Source organism: Rhinoderma darwinii, chromosome 7 (assembly GCF_050947455.1).
Source record: "Rhinoderma darwinii isolate aRhiDar2 chromosome 7, aRhiDar2.hap1, whole genome shotgun sequence".
In the NCBI taxonomy this organism is placed as follows: Eukaryota; Metazoa; Chordata; class Amphibia; order Anura; family Rhinodermatidae; genus Rhinoderma; species Rhinoderma darwinii.
In genome coordinates this window covers 141452325-141476380 of record NC_134693.1, presented here as the reverse complement: position 1 = coordinate 141476380, position 24056 = coordinate 141452325, and the positions used below count along the sequence as shown (strand labels likewise).

At 44.7% G+C, this 24056-nt stretch overlaps 1 protein-coding gene across 6 annotated transcripts in view; it reads left to right on the top strand.

Moving 5' to 3' along the window:
* Nucleotides 1-24056, top strand: part of ITPR1 (inositol 1,4,5-trisphosphate receptor type 1) — a 90674-nt gene that overhangs the window by 20434 nt on the left and 46184 nt on the right. For 3 of the 6 annotated variants that reach the window (XM_075831878.1, XM_075831874.1, XM_075831880.1), the window contains exons 2-15: nt 7443-7498; nt 7970-8072; nt 8282-8352; nt 16017-16132; nt 16327-16413; nt 17585-17743; nt 21176-21274; nt 21634-21717; nt 21835-21981; nt 22165-22260; nt 22436-22480; nt 23142-23296; nt 23538-23637; nt 23722-23882. In XM_075831878.1, coding sequence (XP_075687993.1) covers nt 7981-8072; nt 8282-8352; nt 16017-16132; nt 16327-16413; nt 17585-17743; nt 21176-21274; nt 21634-21717; nt 21835-21981; nt 22165-22260; nt 22436-22480; nt 23142-23296; nt 23538-23637; nt 23722-23882 — 1412 coding nt within the window. In that variant the 5' untranslated portion in view covers nt 7443-7498; nt 7970-7980. Of the gene's footprint in view, nt 1-7195; nt 7335-7442; nt 7499-7969; nt 8073-8281; nt 8353-16016; nt 16133-16326; nt 16414-17584; nt 17744-21175; nt 21275-21633; nt 21718-21834; nt 21982-22164; nt 22261-22435; nt 22481-23141; nt 23297-23537; nt 23638-23721; nt 23883-24056 lie in introns of those variants that run through there. The other 3 variants (XM_075831879.1, XM_075831877.1, XM_075831876.1) reach the window with 2 other exon arrangements.

Genomic DNA, 24056 nt, shown 5'->3' with positions numbered 1-24056 from the left:
GCACTCACTATTCTGCTGGTGGAGTCACTGTGTACATACATTACATTACTTATCCTGTACTGATCCTGAGTTACATCCTGTATTATACTCCAGAGCTGCACTCACTATTCTGCTGGTGGAATCACTGTGTACATACATTACATTACTTATCCTGTACTGGTCCTGAGGTATATCCTGTATTATACTCCAGAGCTGCACTCACTATTCTGCTGGTGGAATCACTGTGTACATACATTACATTACTTATCCTGTACTGGTCCTGAGTTACATCCTATATTATACTCCAGAGCTGCACTCACTATTCTGCTGGTGGGGTCACTGTGTACATACATTACTTATCCTGTACTGATCCTGAGTTATATCCTGTATTATACTCCAGAGCTGCAGTCACTATTCTGCTGGTGGAGTCACTGTGTACATATATTACATTACTTATCCCGATTTTATATCCTGTATTAGGCTATGTTCACACGGGGTATTTTGCCGAGTTTTTTGACGCGGAAACCGCGTCGCAGAAACGGCCCGAGAACGCCTCCCATTGATTTCAATGGGAGGCGTCGGCGTCTTTTTCCCGCGAGCAGTAAAACTGCCTCGCGGGAAAAAGAAGCGACATGCCCTATCTTCGGGTGCTTCCGCCTCCGACCTCCCATTGACTTCAATGGGAGGCAGGAGAAAGCGTATATCTCGCTGTTTTATGCCCGCGGCGCTCAATGGCCGCGGGCGAAAAACGGCGCGATAATTGCCGCGAAAATCGGCGTGCAGGGAGAGGAATATCTGCCTCAAAGTTCCAAACGGAATTTTGAGGCAGATATTCCTCCCCCAAAATACTCCGTGTGAACATAGCCTTATACTCTAGAGCTGTACTCACTATTCTGCTGGTGGAGTCACTGTGTACATACATTACTTATCCTGTACTGATCCTGAGTTACATCCTGTATTATACTCCAGAGCTGCACTCACTATTCTGCTGGTGGAGTCACTGTGTACATACATTACATTACTGATCCTGAGTTACATCCTGTATTATATTCCAGAGCTGCACTCACTATTCTGCTGGTGGAGTCACTGTGTACATACATTACATTACTTATCCTGTACTGATCCTGAGTTATATCCTGTATTATACTCCAGAGCTGCACTCACTATTCTGCTGGTGGAGTCACTGTGTACATACATTACATTACTTATCCTGTACTGATCCTGAGTTATATCCTGTATTATACACCAGAGCTGCACTCACTATTCTGCTGGTGGAGTCACTGTGTACATACATTACATTACTTATCCTGTACTGATCCTGAGTTACATCCTGTATTATGCTCCAGAGCTGCACTCACTATTCTGCTGATAGTGTCTCTGTCCATATGTTACTTATCCTGATATGTAATGTATGGACAGTAACTTCACTCCATGTAGATTTAGATCTATAAATAACCTGTAGAATAATGATCAGGGGTGACGTGGGCACCTCCAGGGCATGTATCTGAGTGAGTTGTATTAGAATCTTAATAATTCTACTTAAAATAATGACCTGCCTTTCCTCTATTCCCCATCAGCCTCTTCCATCCTCCAGTTCTTTCCTGCAGATGGTTGCTCCACATATTTCTTTCTGCAGGTGTTGCATACATGGTGTCTGGTGATCGCACCTCGTACCTGCATCATCACCGTTCTCAGCACTTCAGACCAAACTGACACCGTCTTCTGACCGCCGCGGATGACTTACAATGTTCTGCTGTCCTTTGATTATTATCAGCTATGCTGGTACATAGGGACGAACTTCCCACGTTATCAGTCTGACTGTGATTCTCTGGGAACCTGTATAATGTTAGGATGGGTTATAGAGGGAATGTGTCAGCAGATGTGACCCCCCCCCCCCCCCCCCCAATAACGCCACTAAAAAGGTGCTGACGGAACCAGTTCAGACACTGCGTTATTCGCCGTCATAAACCAAGCATAGCTGAGAAAATCCGATTCTAGTCATTCACGCTCCGTATGCTAATGAATCATTAAGTGTCCGCTGAAGTGATCAACAATCTTCCTGTGGCTATTGGCACATGCTGAGGGTTGTAGTTTTACTGCCTGTTTGGAGACCGTTACACCTTGTTACTTTGTATCAGTATTGTGAGTGTTTAGATTATCATCATTTTCTTAACTCCGCCCCCAAGACCAGTTGATCGCCTGGGAGTCCCCAGCATAATGAAGCCCTGCAAGTACCGCGCCGACTGCTGGGGTGCGCCGGAATAGTTATTATATAAGGCGCAGTTTGCTCCCCACTATGTTTTGCGCGGCTCTGACTTGCGGTCCCTGCTGTTCGCTGTTATTTTTTCTTTACGCCGCAGCCTGACATCAGGGGGTCGCTCATTACTATGGTGACGACTGGAGAGGCTCCTGTTATTACAATAAGGCCGATGTGACCGCTTTTCGTACATCTGATGCTTTTCTATTACAATGGCAGCGATTTTATCAGATACTAAAAATCGGGTCATTTCCAAACCGCGGATTCTAGCTGGATCTGGTCGGAATGATTGAAATAATCAGGACACCCATCCTCCGCTCCTTTATATGTCTAGAATGCCTTAATAAGCCGGGCAGTCCCTTCACTGCTGACCTGGTCGTTACAATGGTCCGAACGCTCCCGCTTCTTGGCCCCCAGAGCTGCATCTGCCTGATGTTGTTCCTTCCAAGTTTATATGGAGTTCTCCCTCCTCTCTGCTTGTTGTCAGTGGATAGAAACTTTCCTGTTTAGTGGCTGAAAATGTATTGACATAATGCTTCTTACAGCTGAGGGTTTGTTACACTTTACCTACACTAATACAGAGACTAGACAAGGCCAGGTCCACACGTAGCAGAAACGCTGTAGGTTTGTGAACGGATAATCCGCAGCGGATTACAGTACCGGCCATGTCTGAGCAAATCTGATCTGCACGATTTTCTGTACATTAATTGTCTTGCGGTGAAGATTTTAATAACTGCAGCACGTCCATGTCTGTTGTAAATTTCACCCCTTTTTAATGTAAATTTGTGACAAAATCGAACATAATATCCAGACAGGAGAGATTTGTGATGCTTTAGCTCAGAGGATTGTCTAGCGTGGATACATTGTAACAAACCCTCAGCTGTGAAGTATTGGGCCAGGATGGGTTTTCAGCCCCTGGATGTAAATTATGCACCGTTAAGCCATTTTCAAGAGCTCTGCTTGCTGTTAGTCTGGATCCAACGTGTCACAGGTGAGCCCAGGTTAGAACTAGACTGCTTTTATCCATGCGTGTGCAGAACCTTTTGTACTTGCATTTGAGCGCTCCGGCTGTGGACCCCGTTCGTAGATTTACGTGGAGGAGCGCAGCGTTTACATTCGTTCACAGGTTTGCAAGAACCAAAGCCGACCGCTGTTCCTGAGATCATAGGAGGTCCCAGCGGCCGGGTCCTCGTCATCGACCTGTTAATAGCGCGTCCTTCCATTTGTAGGTTGCAGCCTCTGTCTGACTTATTGGAAGCTACAGAGTATTAGAGGGGGGGGGGGGTGGTATTAATCATGTAACCAATTAATACCACGTTCCTGTGATACTATGACCTCCCTGGTGCCACTAGTGGCATCTGCAGTTACCAACTGCTGGGGGGCGCCACATGCTGGAACCATGGTCCTAGTGAGATGTCCTGAATGAAGACGCTGGGGGAAGATGAAGATTGCACTTTAAGATTGGGATACGTCTATGGGCTAAGGCCTCGTTCACACTGTACATGGAGCATGTATGGCAGCACATGGGGTCCCTATTGTACCGTATTACAGGTCCCCTACGGCGCCGCACCGGTTTGGGTGCCATAGTAGTCGTGTGCATTAGATCTTACTATGTAAACGCTTCTGGAGAGGGAAGAGGAACTGTTTTTAGTTGCAGAATTCGTGGTAGCGCCAATAAGGTGGGTTCCCTGTTTGCTGCGCGTTCCTTGTTATATGGACGTAGCGATCACTGATCCAATCTGGTAAAGGTCGAATGTTGATGAGTTTGTCCATTGAGGTGTCGTGATCTCCTACATTTTATGGTCCTGTAGGTGCCAGCAATGAGTCTGTCGTTTACCTTGGATATTTGTCGGCCAAATGACCGCTCACCCCCCCCCCCCCTTTATGCACGCTCGGCCAAGTGTGCATGTGTCCTCGATGGAAGAGGGGGATAAGCGGCTGCCAAGTGCCCGTCCTTAGGTGTAGCGACCGTCCTGTTCCTCTTCGTGTAACTATAGACTTGCACTTTAATTCTTCACTCCAGAACATTTGCTGCGTTTTCTTGGCTCTGTTCACATCTGTGTTTGGACTTTCCATTGTTCTGCAGCCTCAGAGGAGAGGAACGGAAAAAATTCTGGAAGCGCCGGTTCCGTTGAATGGAGACAAACGGCGTCCAATGGAAACCATTGACTTTAATAGTTTCCGTTGGGCTGTTGGTATTACCAGAATTGTTGGCGCAGCGTGCCGCACGCTCTACAGCCACATCTGAGGCCCCGAACTATGTCTCCGATGTGGACCATGGGTAACTGGACGACGTTGCAACGGAAATGTAACAAGTTGGTAGATCTCCGGACATGTATCGCGATATAAGGGATGACCGTGCTCCGCCTGTAATGACCTCCGCTCTTATTGATGACCCTTGCACTGCCGCAGGTCCTGTCATGTAGCACGCCGCCGTCCCTGGACTTGCAATAAATCTCTTGTCGTCTTCACTAATGCGGGTCCCAAAATGTGGGCTGATCGCGGTGACCATCACGCAACGGTCACTTAAAGGGCTCCTGAGTGGGGGACCACGTTCTATAGGATTATATGCCTGTCCTGATCTAGGTGCCCATGTTCTACCCTCACATGCAAGCATTTAAATTGGGGCACAGATTTTGGGTGTTTCACGTGGTCTTGATTTTTCGCCTCTGGGGCGCAGTTTCTGTAACTTGCTTTTTTTTATGACTGGGACAATGGGGCTGTAATTTCTAGCCTGCGTCTGAGGGCATGTTGGGAGTTGTAGTTTTGCGGTATTTGGAGACCACTGCACTAGGCTGTGCTATAGTTGTACTCCAGCTACTTGCTCGTTAGTAGTAACTCTTCGGTAGCGGCCGTCGTTCTGCGGTCGTCGTTATTTGTATTGGTTCATTATTTTACAGAAGTGCCATTAGTATCGACGAAGCAAAACCAGGTGAAATGTCTGGAACTGATGAGGTCATTTTGTCTGATCATTGATCGATCGCTGACTGTTTACAGGGGGGGGTGTCGGGACTCTGGATCACCTGCAGTGGATGAGGGTCCTCCCCTATATAACATGTAACTGGGCATCGTTTTGATTGTGAGATGTCACGAGTTCCCCGTCGGCGCTCTCGTCGTGGTGTCACATCAGCTTAGATGAACCGCCGCCTCCCCCCGGATATAATGAGCGGCTGAAGCTTTTTCTAGTCATTAAATCTCTTCTGCCTCGTTGCTGCCAGTTATCCGCAGCGGCCGCTCGTCCCCTCTGTGACGCGACTCCCGGCAGCTGTATTTTCACAAAGTCCTAAAAATAGACCCACAAATATCAAGGGTTTTGGAGACCAAAAGATGAGGACGATCAGTGGCCCCTCCAACCCCCCCTGACTCCTAACCGAGACTTTATAGGGGCCCCTCAAGCTTCATGACACTTCTGTTTACTCCCATCATATTATATTTACTTCTAGTATCGCGGAGCCGTGGACGCTCCCTGTGACGCCATCTGCCCAATATAAAGTCACCACGTATGCCTGACCACTATTTATCCTGACTCCGCCAAGAATCCGCAAAGCGGAATAATCTGCTGCCAGAGCCCTCTGTTACCCTTCCTGGCAGTGGATTATCTCCCATAGGAGCAGGATAGGCACCTTGGATTTCTTCTGCTGTCGGGAGGCCCCTATAGACATTAGATTGTCGGCCGGTGGTGGCGGCATTGGTGAATTTGACTGACTTCTTGCATGTGGGCAGCTTAGCACGGAGCTGCATGCACCCTAAGAATTTTTTCAGTTGGGTGTCCATTTTTTAACTATTTAAGTTCCAGCTGCAGCAGGTTGTATGGCCGCAGAGTCCCCGTAGCCTTGTACTATGGAGCCGTAGGCGCTCCGTGTGCTGCCGTATGGCGCCATGTTATAGGGGTATTCTCCCCAAGAAGCAATAATTCATAGGGAATCCAACAAAAAAGACTTAGTATGAAATTGAAGATACGGCCGGGCCCCCTATTGGTGCCCTATTAGATCTCCGTCTTCTCCAGTGCGGTGCCGTAACACGAGCGTGTGCGAGGGGCCTATGACCCGGTGGTTGCCGGACATGGACCTCCTGTAATGTCGCTGTACGTGTTGTGTTTGGTCCTCCTGGAGTTGGCGATTGTGTTGCTTCTTGGCAGCCTCTCCCGTCCTGTGATAACGGCCGCACGTTTCCTTCTTGGATCATGGAACAATGCAGGAGAAAATGCCAAACTTGGGTAGAATTTGTGTTGCGGAGCCGCTCGGCTGCTGCCGGTTTTATGAGATTTTTGAGGGTTATTTGTTTAAGGCTTCCGCTTATCCTGGGATCCCTGTCAGGATCTCGTCTCCAGAGGTCATTAAATCGGTGGCGTTTGCGCCAGTGAAGTTCTGCTCCTTCCCCCGCCCTGTTCTGTGTCTAATACGAGGAAACTGCGCGGTGTGGGAGGTCGGGTTTTATTTGCAGAGACTTCTATAAAGATGGCGGCGGGTCCTGGCTCATAACATTAATCTTCGCAGACAGCGGCTCTCATAAAATCTTATGTGGATCCTCTCCTACAACGGTCTTTGGGGGTGCCCCTTCCCCACCACCCTAAGGCTTTACCCAACCCATAGGGCATTGTGCAGAAAAATTGAATTTTCATGCAACTGCGACTTGTCCATATATATATATATATAATACATTTTTTTAACATTTTCAACAATTGCGAGTTACACAATGTTAACGGTGGGGGGGGGGGACTGACTGGTTTTGCTCAAACTTCTGTAGGTCGACACTCACAGCTATGACTTGGTGACGTAAAATTGTGATCATGGGGGCAGGGATGTTTATTCTACAACCAGTATATAAATGGGGCCGGCGATCAGATGAGGTGTGTGATATATTGTATGTTTATACCGACCTCTCGCCCTGCAGAACGGTCGCGCTCGCTGCGCTGGTTTATGGTATTTTGTACTTTGATGAATCGGGGTCGTCTCCGGTGACCACCGCGGATCTAACCCCCAGCTAACAATCCGCTGTTATCGCCGGGGAGGCCGCGACTGTCCAGACCCTCAGCAGACGAAGCGCCTGGTTACATGGCGGATATTATAAAGCATGGCGGGCCGGGTCAACCCGAGGGGTAATCTGTCTTATAGAGGGGGGCACGCGCTCGTCTGCTCGGTCAAGAATTTATTTTTTTTCTTTATTGTTGTGTAGGAATAAAACCACTCCTATTTTCTCTTCTCAGGGCGGCCGGCGGCTTCTGTGAGGCTCGGACTCGTTACGGACACTGAGGAATTCCAGGTGTGTATTGAGCCTCAACCGGTAACACCGACCGTATAACCGAACTAACCGCCCCCGACCAACCGCACATGTTACGTCTATAGGGCTGGGGGTATAAGCACCGACTGACACCCCCTCCTCGAGGCACATGTGTATCTCCCGGCTGAACAAGGGGTCCGGGGTCTATGGAGCGAAGTGATCGGACCAGAGGCGCGATCTTTCTGTTGGGGCGAATCTTGCCCCCTCTTTACCCCAAGAAAGGTGGCGGGGATTCACTGTATAAAATGCTCTCCTGTAAACGTGCAGATCTGTGTCCCGGGATGATGGGGGGGGGGGGGGGAGGGGAGAGTCAGATCCTTGTGCTGCGCAGGAGAGGTCGGAGATTCGTGTCCTGGCAGAGGGCGAGCTGGCGCGAGACGCAGCCGTCAATCACACAAGCGCCGCGGTCACCTTGGCATCGTCCTTGTTTTATGTTTCTTTTTCTTCTTCCAGGATCAGCCGTCATGTCGGACAAGATGTCGAGTTTTCTCCATGTGGGGGATATCGTGTCCCTGTATGCCGAGGGGTCGGTGAATGGATTTATCAGCACGCTGGGGTAAGGCCGATATAACCGATGGGGGAGGGGTTCCGGGACTGCTGTACGGCGCAGAGTAAATAAAAACATTTCTGCGGCTCCGTCCATGTGGTTTATGATTGGGGGCTAATTCTCAGTTGATTCAGTAGGGGGCGCACTTCGTGATAATTTCGTTCTTCCCTTTTTGCTCCATTACTAATGTATTTATTTATTTTTTTATTTTTGTCCAGTTTGGTGGATGATCGTTGTGTGGTGCAGCCAGAAGCCGGGGACCTCAATAATCCACCCAAAAAGTTCAGAGGTAAGATCTGGTGCGTGTGACGATGCCGGAGCTCCGGTTGGATCCAGCTGTCAGTTGCCAAGACGAATTGCGTGTTCTGAAAACTCTGCCACTCTCTCATATACTTACGCTTGAATGTCTCACCATTTACAAGATCTCTGCTTGCTGTCACGGAAACCATTCTCGTTCCAACTGAGTCTTGAACCTAAAAACGTTTAGGTTTAGTATCCAGTCTTGATGATCAGAAGTTGACCAATCTGGACGCCAGACTGATACGTTTTACCTGCTCTGATACATTGTAACTAACGCGAGATCTGTGCACCATGGGGCTTCCATGCCGGTATTCCTCTACAGAAGATCTCCTCCTTTATTTCCATTCTCTTCCCTCCGCTCCTCTCTCGGTCCCTCTCCGCACCTCCTCCCCCTCCTGTCTGTCTTCTGCTTTGGGCTTTCCTGCAGCAGTTTCCGTCTAATGTAAGCAGATCGCTCAGTGTCCTGGAACAATCGGACTCCTTTCTGGGATTCTCCCTTCTCCTTGCTGTAAGACTCCAGTATAAAATGTCAGGTACCAGGAATCATTCCAAGCAACCAAGAATCTACTAAGAATTCTCCAGTCTCCCTGGTGCGATGATTCCTCCGCTAGACGCTGCAGTTTACATACCGAGGTGTCGAAACTATATACACAAATCCCACGGCTACAAAGTGGCGTCCTCGCTGCACGGAAACGGTTTACACATTGTTACAGATGCTACATGTCTCTGGTTACTAGATTTTAACTTATCCAGACTACTCCTTTAAAGGGCCAATACCGTTTAAAACCGGAGCTTATCAGCCGCATCTATTATCACTCCAGCACTATTATATCCTCCAGATACATTACATCATATGTGTGACTGATATCAGCCGCTCCTCTTATATCACTCCAGTACTATTATATCCTCCAGAGACATTACATCATATGTGTGACTGATATCAGCCGCTCCTCTTATATCACTCCAGTACTATTATATCATCCAGAGACATTACATCATATGTGTGACTGATATCAGCCGCTCCTCTTATATCACTCCAGTACTATTATATCATCCAGAGACATTACATCATATGTGACTGATATCAGCCGCTCCTCTTATATCACTCCAGCACTATTATATCCTCCAGAGACATTACATCATATATGTGACTGATATCAGCCGCTCCTCTTATATCACTCCAGTACTATTATATCCTCCAGAGACATTACATCATATGTGTGACTGATATCAGCCGCTCCTCTTATAACACTCCAGTACTATTATATCCTCCAGAGACATTACATCATATGTGTGACTGATATCAGCCGCTCCTCTTATATCACTCCAGTACTATTATATCATCCAGAGACATTACATCATATATGTGACTGATATCAGCCGCTCCTCTTATATCACTCCAGCACTATTATATCCTCCAGAGACATTACATCATATGTGTGACTGATATCAGCTGCTCCTCTTATAACACTCCAGTACTATTATATCCTCCAGAGACATTACATCATATGTGACTGATATCAGCCGCTCCTCTTATATCACTCCAGCACTATTATATCCTCCAGAGACATTACATCATATGTGACTGATATCAGCCGCTCCTCTTATAACACTCCAGTACTATTATATCCTCCAGAGACATTACATCATATGTGACTGATATCAGCCGCTCCTCTTATAACACTCCAGCACTATTATATCCTCCAGAGACATTACATCATATGTGACTGATATCAGCCGCTCCTCTTATAACACTCCAGTACTATTATATCCTCCAGAGACATTACATCATATGTGACTGATATCAGCCGATCCTCTTATATCACTCCAGTACTATTATATCCTCCAGAGACATTACATCATATGTGACTGATATCAGCCGCTCCTCTTATAACACTCCAGTACTATTATATCCCCCAGAGACATTACATCATATGTGTGACTGATATCAGCCGCTCCTCTTATATCACTCCAGCACTATTATATCCTCCAGAGACATTACATCATATGTGACTGATATCAGCCGCTCCTCTTATATCACTCCAGCACTATTATATCCTCCAGAGACATTACATCATGTGTGACTGATATCAGCCGCTCCTCTTATAACACTCCAGCACTATTATATCCTCCAGAGACATTACATCATATGTGACTGATATCAGCCGCTCCTCTTATAACACTCCAGTACTATTATATCCTCCAGAGACATTACATCATATGTGACTGATATCAGCCGATCCTCTTATATCACTCCAGTACTATTAAATCCTCCAAAAACATTACATCATATGTGACTGATATCAGCCGCTCCTCTTATATCACTCCAGTACTATTAAATCCTCCAAAAACATTACATCATATGTGACTGATATCAGCAGCTCCTCTTATATCACTCCAGCACTATTATATCCTCCAGAGACATTACATCATATGTGTGACTGATATCAGCCGCTCCTCTTATATCACTGCTGTACTATTATATCCACCAGACATTACATCTATATATGACTGATATCAGCCGCTCCTCTTATATCACTCCATTACTATTATATCCTCCAGAGACATTACATCATATGTGTGACTGATATCAGCCGCTCCTCTTATATCACTGCTGTACTATTATATCCACCAGACATTACATCTATATATGACTGATATCAGCCGCTCCTCTTATAACACTCCAATACTATTATATCCTCCAGAGACATTACATCATATGTGTGACTGATATCAGCCGCTCCTCTTATATCACTCCAGCACTATTATATCCTCCAGAGACATTACATCATATGTGTGACTGATATCAGCCGCTCCTCTTATAACACTCCAGTACTATTATATCCTCCAGAGACATTACATCATATGTGACTGATATCAGCCGCTCCTCTTATATCACTCCAGCACTATTATATCCTCCAGAGACATTACATCATATGTGACTGATATCAGCCGCTCCTCTTATATCACTCCAGTACTATTATATCCTCCAGACATTACATCTATATATGACTGATATCAGCCGCTCCTCTTATATCACTCCAGCACTATTATATCCTCCAGAGACATTACATCATATGTGTGACTGATATCAGCCGCTCCTCTTATAACACTCCAGCACTATTATATCCTCCAGAGACATTACATCATATGTGTGACTGATATCAGCCGCTCCTCTTATAACACTCCAGTACTATTATATTCTCCAGAGACATTACATCATATGTGTGACTGATCTCCGCCGCTCCTCTTATAACACTCCAGCACTATTATATCCTCCAGAGACATTACATCATATGTGTGACTGATATCAGCCGCTCCTCTTATATCACTCCAGTATTATTATATCCTCCAGACATTACATCTATATATGACTGATATCAGCCGCTCCTCTTATATCACTCCAGTACTATTATATCCTCCAGAGACATTACATCATATGTGTGACTGATATCAGCCGCTCCTCTTATAACACTCCAGTACTATTATATCCTCCAGACATTACATCATATGTGTGACTGATATCAGCCGCTCCTCTTATATCACTCCAGTACTATTATATCCTCCAGACATTACATCATATGTGTGACTGATATCAGCCGCTCCTCTTATAACACTCCAGCACTATTTTATATCCGTCACACATGGTGTAAATGTCTCTGGAAGTTCTCCGCGCTGGAGATGTGACATAAAGTAGAGGTTATGGAGGAGGGGAGGTTTCTGGACTTCCTGACACTCATCCCATTGATAAACAGTCAACCTCTGCCCGGCCTAAAGTAGTTGATAACCGGGAATAGGGAAAATTCAACTGCACTTTTGATGGTTAGATCTTGGGTTATTGTCCCTGCATTCACTATTCTGCTGGGTATTTTTGGAAACGGTCACCAAGCTCGAGGATAGAACACACAGGGGGAGGCAGTTAGTTAGATTTTCTTTCATCAAATTACACCAGGCACTGTACAGTCGAGACAACACTTCCCAGAATGCAAATCACTGGAGTAAGCAGGGAATGTTAAGAGGTTTCACCCGACGCAACAGAATAGTGAGTGCAGCTCTGGAGTATAATACAGGATATAACTCAGGATCAGTACAGGATAAGTAATGTAATATATGTACACAGTGACTCCACCAGCAGAATAGTGAGTGCAGCTCTGGAGTATAATACAGGATATAACTCAGGATCAGTATAGGATAAGTAATGTATGTACACAGTGACTCCACCAGCAGAATAGTGAGTGCAGCTCTGGGGTATAATACAGGATGGAACGCAGGATCAGTACAGGATAAGTAATGTAATGTATGTACACAGTGACTCCTCCAGCAGAATAGTGAGTGCAGCTCTGGAGTATAATACAGGATGGAACGCAGGATCAGTACAGGATAAGTAATGTATGTACACAGTGATTCCACCAGCAGAATAGTGAGTGCAGCTCTGGAGTATAATACAGGATATAACTCAGGATCAGTACAGGATAAGTAATGTAATGTATGTACACAGTGTCTCCACCAGCAGAATAGTGAGTGCAGCTCTGGAGTATAATACAGGATGTAACTCAGGATCAGTACAGGATAAGTAATGTAATGTATGTACACAGTGATTCCACCAGCAGAATAGTGAGTGCAGCTCTGGAGTATAATACAGGATGTAACTCAGGCTCACTACAGGATAAGTAATGTAATGTATGTACACAGTGTCTCCACCAGCAGAATAGTGAGTGCAGCTCTGGAGTATAATACAGGATGTAACTCAGGATCAGTACAGGATAAGTAATGTAATGTATGTACACAGTGATTCCACCAGCAGAATAGTGAGTGCAGCTCTGGAGTATAATACAGGATGTAACTCAGGATCACTACAGGATAAGTAATGTAATGTATGTACACAGTGTCTCCACCAGCAGAATAGTGAGTGCAGCTCTGGAGTATAATACAGGATGTAACTCAGGATCACTACAGGATAAGTAATGTAATGTATGTACACAGTGTCTCCACCAGCAGAATAGTGAGTGCAGCTCTGGAGTATAATACAGGATGTAACTCTGGATCAGTACAGGATAAGTAATGTAATGTATGTACACAGTGACTCCACCAGCAGAATAGTGAGTGCAGCTCTGGAGTATAATACAGGATATAACTCAGGATCAGTACAGGATAAGTAATGTATGTACACAGTGATTCCACCAGCAGAATAGTGAGTGCAGCTCTGGAGTATAATCTAGGATAAGTAATGTCTGTACACAGTGGCACTGCTATTTATGGAGATTAGAGGTTTATCTGTAGGTGGACATTCCCTTTAACCCTTTACTTTACATTTCATAGTCATTCTCTGCTCTCTGATCCCTGTTCATCCTGCGCTGGTACAGAATTAATTCTGGGAGATGAGATTGGGCGGCTGATCGGTGATCCAGGATAATTTGTTGTATACATTTTTTTTTAGATGTTTCTGGTTGCTCATTAATCTGAATCTCCGGCCGGGGTCCTGTGCTGTCTTGTGTATTGGCATAGAAGGGGTTAGATGTCCTTAATATTCAGATTAGGGAGCGCTGTGAAGATTGGTTTTATTTTTTTCTCTTTCGCTTCTCTCCTTTGCAACGTATTCGCTTCAATTCTATGGATTTCTGTCAGTTAAGATTCTTTATGCTGCTCTTTTAATACAAGTCTTGATTTATAAACCGTTCCGAAGATTTGCGGTCGTTACAGCTTGACTTAAACCTCAGAATTAGCATAGACCATGTAAGCAGGATCCCCGTTTAAAGAGGAACGCTGAAGTCCGCTTCAAATGACTGATAACAGGGAGCAATAGATTGCAAAGGAATGAACGACCGGGAATGTTGACAATCCCTGCCCACTTTGTCACATCTCCAGAACTTAGATCCTCCAGGAACCCATTTGTGTGACTACCAGCTGCACTATAATTTACTCCTTTTCAGGGTGTGTGGCCCTTTAAGACATGGAAGTCCCCCATCATCGGTGCCCTTTGTATAGCAGTGTATGGGTGCCTCTTGTCAGGAGTAAATGTGCTAGAATGAATCCAGGGTCCCCCTCCTTGAAGCCTCTGTAACCCGCTCTTCTCCATGCTGGATGTGATCCTGCATCCTCTTATTAAACACCCCGTTCCCCTCCTCCTCTCCTCGCAGGCAGCTAATTACCAAATAAGGACAGCGCCGTGTACAGGGTCCTGCTCCATTCCCAGCCCTCTGATTCCCAGGAGCAGCCTGCATGACAAGGGGTTAACCCCTTCACATCTGCCGGGGGTCACGCTCCTTTGTCTGGGTTTGATTCGTAAGGATTGAAACAAGTTTTAAAGTTTCCAAAACTTTTTGATCAATGAAAAAATCTTTTTCAAGTTTTATTAGAAATCCACTTGAAAAGTTGGCAACAATTCTATTCGGCCATTTGTACTCGGAAATCTGAATAACAACTAATATGTCCGCGATTACCGTCCCATTGGGATTTGGCAGTGACGTCATGCGGCACAACTAGGCAGCCGCCATTCAGGAGTCTGGGACAGCCGGGTGAGATCCCCCTATAGAAGCTAAATTGGTGGTTGCCCAAATAAAAGTTTTTTTTATATTTTGACCGGAGGAATCTGGACGCTCGGCAGCTTTGTAAAAGTATTCACCCCCCCCCCCCCCCCTGAAGGTCATCGTGGTTTGACTTTCATTGTTGGCTCCTGGGCTGATCCAGATCACAAGTCTGGGAACTCTACAGTCTGGCCACAAAAATGTCTGGTTCTTCCCGGGAACAAGTGATCTGACTTTGTGGTTATATTGCATGCCTGTGATGAGATGGTGGTGGTAGTAGTCCCGTTTGTGACGTGTATGTAATGTAGCTGTAGTTTGTTATAACAGTAGAGTTTTCTGGAATTGGACAGAACAGGAGGGTGATGCCCCAGGTTCATGTCTTTGCTGATGACGTCATCAGGGCTCGCACCAGGGGATCTTTATGATCTATAGGAGTATAACAGGGGAATCTTACATTTTGGGAGGAGTTGCCCTTTTAATTTTTTTTTTACTTTGGTTGCCTTTGTTTTTGAACTGCACAGTAGGAGCTAAACCACTGCATAATAATATTTTGAGGTTGTCACGACTCCGCCTCTTTTACTGACATTCCACATAATCCTATCCCTGTGTACTTTGGAGCGACCTGCACCCTGCATAGGCCTTGGCTTTGTAGGATCTTCCATTTCACCCGTGTGTCATGTGATAAGATGTGCCCCCCCCCCCAATCATCCAATAACCAGATTGGGACCGGACTGTGTAAACTGAATATTAACTTTTAGGAAAAATTTCAGGTTTTTGAGGATCTGCACTGTACAATGAACTTGTCCTTGCATGGTACGGATGTCAGGCCTATGCGGTTTTATTTTTAACCCTTTATTCCTTTATCTGCGCCCAGCGCTGCCCATGTTCGTCATATTTTAAGCTGCACAATTCATTTATTTCTCTGGACCATAAGCCGTCATGTGCGCCAGCTGTCGGCCCATTATCTACCGCCCACTAATCTCTCAACCGCTGCCTCTAATATACCTTCCCTGGGCAGGTTGCCCGGCTCCGCACAGGTCTCTATAGAGCGGAGTCCAGGGTCCAATATGCCCAGAACATTAGTGGCCGGCCCCCTGATACCGCAGACTAACATGTTCTTATTTTACAGACTGCTTGTTCAAGCTCTGCCCCATGAACAGATATTCTGCGCAGAAACAGTTCTGGAAAGCTGCAAAGCCTGGAGCCAGTAGCACGACCGACACCGTCCTGCTCAACAAGCTACATGTAAGGACCGTTATTACATCCACATGACGGCCCACGATGCGGGTGGTTCTTCTGTTTTGTAACAATCCTATTCCTGTTTTTGTGGATTTCATGTTTTACTGACCCCTTGTGGAGATCAGAGCTTACTGCATGTTAACACAAAAACGCCTAAAAATCTAACTTGTGTTTTTTTTTGTTTTTTTTTTTTTATATAGCATGCAGCGGATTTGGAGAAAAAGCAGAATGACACTGAGAATCGGAAGCTTTTAGGAACAGTCATCCAGTATGGAAACGTTATCCAGGTGCAGTCCTTTTTATCGCTTTTTATATAGGTAGATACCGATCCACTCTCCAACCCATAACAAACTGAGAGGATCGGTTGCTGAGCTGGGTTTATCTGGTTTTCCATAATTTTTAGGCAATCTTGCACCATTCTCACAATTTTAGACTACATATAGATATAGGCTACATATAGCCGAGTCACTGTGTACATACACTAAATTACTGAATTAGAGTTACTGCCTGTATTATACCCCACCAGCAGAATAGTGAGTTCAGCTCTGGAGTATAATACAGGATGTAACTCAGGATCAGTAATGTCTTGTATGTACACAGTGACTCCACCAGCAGAATAGTGAGTGCAGCTCTGGAGTATAATACAGGATGTAACTCAGGATCAGTACAGGATAAGTAATGTAATGTATGTACACAGTGACTCCACCAGCAGAATAGTGAGTGCAGCTCTGGAGTATAATACAGGATGTAACTCAGGATCAGTACAGGATAAGTAATGTAATGTATGTACACAGTGACTCCACCAGCAGAATAGTGAGTGCAGCTCTGGAGTATAATACAGGATATAACTCAGGATCAGTACAGGATAAGTAATGTATGTACACAGTGATTCCACCAGCAGAATAGTGAGTGCAGCTCTGGAGTATAATACAGGATGTAACTCAGGATCAGTACAGGATAAGTAATGTAATGTATGTGCACAGTGACTCCACCAGCAGAATAGTGAGTGCAGCTCTGGAGTATAATACAGGATATAACTCAGGATCAGTACAGGATAAATAATGTAATGTATGTACACAGTGACTCCACCAGCAGAATAGTGAGTGCAGCTCTGGAGTATAATACAGGCTGTCATGTATGTACACATGGACGTTGCGGTTTATGTAGCTGAATTCCATATGTAGTCTGTAAGATGGTGATCCGGCAGGAACATCCCTTAAATTGGACATTAAATTTTAATTGGTGGCATCCACTGACCATTATAAAGTGTTAGTCTCTCCTGTTAGGTTGTAGATGTTCATGGGGCCGGGGGGGGGGGACGGGGACAGACGGGTATCTTATGTGTATGGGCACCCAATACAGTCCCAAAAATGTAAAGGAAATGTTCGGCTCTGCTTAATCTGTATGTAGCGGTGAATGTTGTCATTATCTTCCAGTTCTTGCCTTTCTTTCCATTAGATGCTACATTTGAAGAGTAACAAGTATCTGACCGTGAATAAGCGTCTCCCCGCGCTGCTGGAGAAGAACGCCATGCGTGTGACGCTGGATGAAGCTGGAAATGAAGGCTCCTGGTTCTACATCCAACCGTTCTACAAGCTCCGCTCCATTGGGGATAGTGTAAGTGTGGATGGGGGACGTCCCGGGAATAACGGGGGTGAAGTCCTCTTGGTCACCCTCATCGCCCCATGATCATTACAGGCTACTTGTCTATGGCGCTTCCATGGGACACAAGCCTAAGAAAATCCACAACCTCTTAATCTTGGAAATCTGGGTTATGCCATAAAGGAGCTTACCCAGCTTTCCTACAGTACTGAAAGGCAGGGCTGCCTGGAAATGGAGTGATACTGAGTGCAGGGGTTTAGACCGCACGACCCGGGAATAGATATAACCGGAGGGATTTTCTTATCGCATTTCTGCACCTTCATTGTGTTCCTGTTGTAGCTCTGTCTTCACGGTTTGTGGGTTAAATGCACGGCCTCAGGTCTCCAGATATTTTATTTGGGTCAAACTGAATACGTTTATTTCACTCCTGTACCGGAGTCCTGTCCGCGCTGCACTTCTAATGTCACCCTCTATTGGAGACATTATTCACGGTCGCAGCGACAAGTGACCCCTCCGGAGAATTCTGATATTTAAGAATAACATTGTAGGAAGCTAAAGAATCATTTACCACTTCACTGGTCTGTCCGTCCTCTACCTAACGACAAGGATTCAACGGGAGCAGTATGATACTAGTTATATTCTTGTATATAGGGGCAGTATTATAGTAGTTATATTCTTGTATATAGGAGGCAGTATTATACTAGTTATATTCTTGTATATAGGGGCAGTATTATAGTAGTTATATTCTTGTATATAGGGGCAGTATTATAGTAGTTATATTCTTGTATATAGGAGCAGTATTATAGTAGTTATATTCTTGTATATAGGAGCAGTATTATAGTAGTTATATTCTTGTATATAGGGAGCAGTATTATAGTAGTTATATTCTTGTATATAGGGGGCAGTATTATAGTAGTTATATTCTTGTATATAGGGAGCAGTATTATAGTAGTTATATTCTTGTATATAGGGGGCAGTATTATAGTAGTTATATTCTTGTATATAGGGGGCAGTATTATAGTAGTTATATTCTTGTATATAGGGGGCAGTATTATAGTAGTTATATTCTTGTATATAGGAGCAGTATTATAGTAGTTATATTCTTGTATATAGGGGGCAGTATTATAGTAGTTATATTCTTGTATATAGGGGGCAGTATTATAGTAGTTATATTCTTGTATATAGGAGGCAGTATTATAGTAGTTATATTCTTGTATATAGGGGGCAGTATTATAGTAGTTATATTCTTGTATATAGGAGCAGTATTATAGTAGTTATATTCTTGTATATAGGAGCAGTATTATAGTAGTTATATTCTTGTATATAGGGGGCAGTATTATAGTAGTTATATTCTTGTATATAGGAGGCAGTATTATAGTAGTTATATTCTTGTATATAGGGGGCAGTATTATAGTAGTTATATTCTTGTATATAGGAGGCAGTATTATAGTAGTTATATTCTTGTATATAGGGGGCAGTATTATAGTAGTTATATTCTTGTATATAGGGGCAGTATTATAGTAGTTATATTCTTGTATATAGGAGGCAGTATTATAGTAGTTATATTCTTGTATATAGGGGGCAGTATTATAGTAGTTATATTCTTGTATATAGGGGCAGTATTATAGTAGTTATATTCTTGTATATAGGAGCAGTATTATAGTAGTTATATTCTTGTATATAGGGGGCAGTATTATAGTAGTTATATTCTTGTATATAGGGGCAGTATTATAGTAGTTATATTCTTGTATATAGGAGCAGTATTATAGTAGTTATATTCTTGTATATAGGAGCAGTATTATAGTAGTTATATTCTTGTATATAGGGGGCAGTGTTATAGTAGTTATATTCTTGTATATAGGAGCAGTGTTATAGTAGTTATATTCCTTGTATATAGGGGCAGTGTTATAGTAGTTATATTCCTTGTATATAGGGGCAGTATTATAGTAGTTATATTCTTGTATATAGGGGCAGTATTATAGTAGTTATATTCTTGTATATAGGAGCAGTATTATAGTAGTTATATTCTTGTATATAGGGGGCAGTATTATAGTAGTTATATTCTTGTATATAGGAGCAGTGTTATAGTAGTTATATTCCTTGTATATAGGGGCAGTGTTATAGTAGTTATATTCCTTGTATATAGGGGCAGTATTATAGTAGTTATATTCTTGTATATAGGGGCAGTATTATAGTAGTTATATTCTTGTATATAGGAGCAGTATTATAGTAGTTATATTCTTGTATATAGGAGCAGTATTATAGTAGTTATATTCTTGTATATAGGGGGCAGTATTATAGTAGTTATATTCTTGTATATAGGAGCAGTGTTATAGTAGTTATATTCCTGTATATAGGATCAGTATTATAGTAGTTATATTCCTTGTATATAGGGGCAGTATTATAGTAGTTATATTCTTGTATATAGGGGGCAGTATTATAGTAGTTATATTCTTGTATATAGGGGCAGTGTAACACTGCATCTATATACAAGAATAGAACTACTATAAGTTTGTCTACACTGGATAAATGTGCCTGAAAAGTAACAACTACTGAGCTCTTGAGGGGAATACAATGGAGAATACCAGCATCGTGTAACGGATGATTTCTGCACCGTGGTCATGTGCTGTGGCTTTGCGGTACTTGGTATTTTTTATCAGTGGAGTTTTGTCCGTTTTTTTTTTATTTTATTTTTCTTGCATACTCAAATGTTACATTCTTGAGATTTTTTTTTTGTTTGTTTTGACTCTTCTGGTAGCTTAAGACTACAGTATTTTATGAGTTGGGCCCAGTTCACTTCCCCTTTGGTCACCATTAAGGATGTGTGTGTGTGTATATATATATTTAATGTATTTATGTGCCTCGTTTTTACCCCCACCCCCCCCCCCCCTTCCATTATTTTCCTGCTCGGATTACCTCCGCTGTCTCTTTCCTAATCCTCTGCACCTTAAAGGGAACCTGTCACCAGCATTTGACCTATTAAACCAGCAATACCTGGTGGTAGTGGGGGAAAAATCATTTCTATATATCCTATAATTGTCTTCTTAGTCGGTTGTGTAGGTTTACTATTCAGGTTTCTAGTGTTCCGACACCGTATGCTAATGAGCATAAAAGAGTCAGATCTTCATTCTCAAGTCTCTCCGGGTTTACCCCGCCTCCTTACTTTTAATGGACAGCTCCTCGCCCCCCCCCCCCCCCAGCACACTAAATCCCACGCGTGTGCATTGATGTCCTCTTCTGGGGTGTGCGCACAAAGGAACACCGGATTATTACGATAAAAGGCGCAAAATGTTTGCAGACCGTTATTTGCAGTCGGAGGAGGAGTTTAGGAGAGCGGATAACGGCAATGAACTTTTGATAGCAGCGGCCAGTGAGGGAGAAGTAAAGTGCAACAGGTGAAATGCTGGTGACCGGTTCCCTTTAAACTGATAAATGTTTTCCTTGCAGGTTGTGATTGGAGATAAAGTTGTCCTTAACCCAGTCAATGCCGGGCAGCCTCTACACGCCAGTAGCCATCAGCTGTCCGATAACCCAGGCTGTAATGAGGTGAGCGCTCGGCCGGACCCTATAGATGCAGATTATGTTTATTCCGTGCAATGCATCGGCTTTCCTGAGCTGAATAGTTGCGGACTAAGGACTGAGCATGGAAATTAACTGCAGAATTTGGGTTCCCCTGTACTTGGTATATAGATCACCATGCATCCTGCGCTGTGGAGATCCCGGTGTGACCCTTCATTTTGGGGTCCAGTCACTATGACTTTCAGTGTTCTAATAACTAAACCTTGGTGGGTTGCAGCGCTGATGTAGCAGAGTTGTATCTGCGTAGTTGGACCCTGCAGCGCTCCTAACGCTGGATCCTGCCCTCACCTGGTTTGGTGTAATAATAATTTCTTCTTTGTCTTCAGGTGAATTCTGTGAATTGTAACACGAGTTGGAAAATTGTTCTGTTCATGAAGTGGAGCGACAACAAGGATGACATCTTGAAAGGGGTGAGTGCATGGGGACAGGAATATAAAGATGTAGCGTCCTAGAATATGATCCACCCATCCCCCATCAGTCTCCATTCATTGTGTCCGCCACACTTTGACCATGTGTTTTCCCTGCAGGGGGATGTAGTGCGGCTATTTCACGCCGAGCAGGAGAAGTTCCTGACCTGTGATGAGCACCGGAAAAAGCAGCACGTGTTTCTGAGGACGACCGGTCGGCAGTCCGCCACTTCAGCCACCAGTTCCAAGGCTTTATGGGAGGTGGAGGTGAGTGGTCCAGACCTCTGGTCATGGATGTGGAGGGCGCTGGACCGCTAGACCCAATAACCGGCGCTCGTGCTGAAGATCTGTGATTCTTTCGGATGTTGGAGAAGTTTCCGTACATGTGGCCGCCTTAAGATGACGGGTCCGCCTGTCCTGCCCTATAAATGGTTGTCCGTTTTATTCTAGGTGGTGCAGCATGACCCGTGTAGAGGCGGCGCCGGCTACTGGAACAGCCTGTTTAGGTTCAAGCATCTTGCAACTGGGCATTACCTGGCAGCAGAGGTGAGTCCTCCGAGGATCATGGAGGTTCTCCTAACCCAGACTCTGTGTAGAGAAATGTAGATGGTCAGGGCTCAAGACAAGTGGACATTTGCCCCCACGCGCCTGGTGGCCCCATCATAGTCTCGTCAGGTCCTCACATGCGGGTAAGGCTCACTTTCCGGTTCTCTTCCCCCAGGTAAACCCTGATTATGATGCAGGTTGCCTGGAGTCTGAGGTTTCCGTAAGTAAGAGGCGGATAGAACCTTGTCATCCTATAGCATGGCCACCTGAAGGGCGCCAGCTCGTTAACCCATTCCTGACCATAGTTTCCTCCTAGCATTTCGACTGGCATCTGCTTTCTTGCCCATTTCATGACCCACAGGGTTACGATAAAGCAGGATGTCCTATGTATGGGGGTTTCCATTGCCTATTCTCGCTCCATGCCCACCGCACGGCTTGGAAATCACAGCTTTGTCCATGCAGTTGAGAAGCTTCAGTCTCCAGTGGTGATTTTCTTCTGTATTTTACTATGGTGACGTCTGTTACTGGAGGGAAGATGGGGATTAAGCGCCGGTGACGTCTGTCGTTGACCATATTTAGCAGAACATCACTGCGGGGCACAGGGGGTTAAAACTGCCTATGGCCATTATGGAGCCGCACGTATTATCTCCACTTCAGAAGTTCGAGTTCATTTATTATAGATTTCTTTTTTTTGTTTTTGAAAGCGTTAAGTTTGCAGGACGGCGTCAGACTCCAGTTTGGTTGTCCCAACTTTTTTTTTACTTTTGTGCGAGTTTTTTTGGCTCCTTTTCCCTAGCGCTTCAGATCATGTGCGTATTGGATTTCGCACCACATCTGAATTTAACTTCTAGATCCCTTCACAAATCTCCTTTACTTATCAGATGGATACAGAACAAGACCCGACCCGCGCACGGCTCTGTATCGACTCCGAGAAGATTAAGTGTACGCTGGTGTCTGTCCCTGAGGGCAATGATATCTCCTCTATCTTTGAGCTGGATCCTACAACACTCCGCGGGGGAGACAGCCTGGTACCGAGGTACAACCCTGCATGTGTCCTGTAGCAGCCGATGGCCGTACTGAGGCGTCCCGTGCCTCGCGCCTCCTCATTCTCCTGACTGTTTTGCTGCAGATTGGCTTTTATAATGCCTTTAGTGGAGCTTCACTATCTGGAAACTCCACAAATAGCGGCTCACTACTAGTATTAGGATCACGTCGGTCTATAACCTTGACGTTCACTGGTCCGATTTGGTTTATTGTGGTATTTTCTCCACTTCCAGAAATTCGTATGTTCGGCTGCGGCATCTCTGCACCAACACCTGGGTCCACAGCACGAATAGTCCCATAGACAAGGACGAGGAGAAGCCGGTCATGCTGCGGGTGAGTGACACCTCCAGTCCCATCACCAAGACCTCTCCAGTCAACACACTAGTAATGGCCCCATGATCCTCACTGGTCTCTTAGATTGGCACGTCTCCCGTAAAAGAAGACAAGGAAGCGTTTGCCATCGTTCCGGTGTCGCCCGCGGAGGTCCGAGATCTGGATTTCGCTAATGATGCCAGCAAAGTTCTGTCTTCAATCGCGGGAAAACTAGAGAAGGGAACGATCACCCAGAATGAGCGGAGGTGAGAGGTGCAGGGTGATGTGAGCTTGAAATATTAGTAATATGTGACCTATGGCTCTCCAACTGTTGGGACACTACAAGTCCCAGCATGCCATAGCCGGCTCCAGGTTTCAGGGAATGCTGGGAGTTGTGGCTGTTCAGTTGTTGTGGAATTACTTTTAGTATTTTAAACATA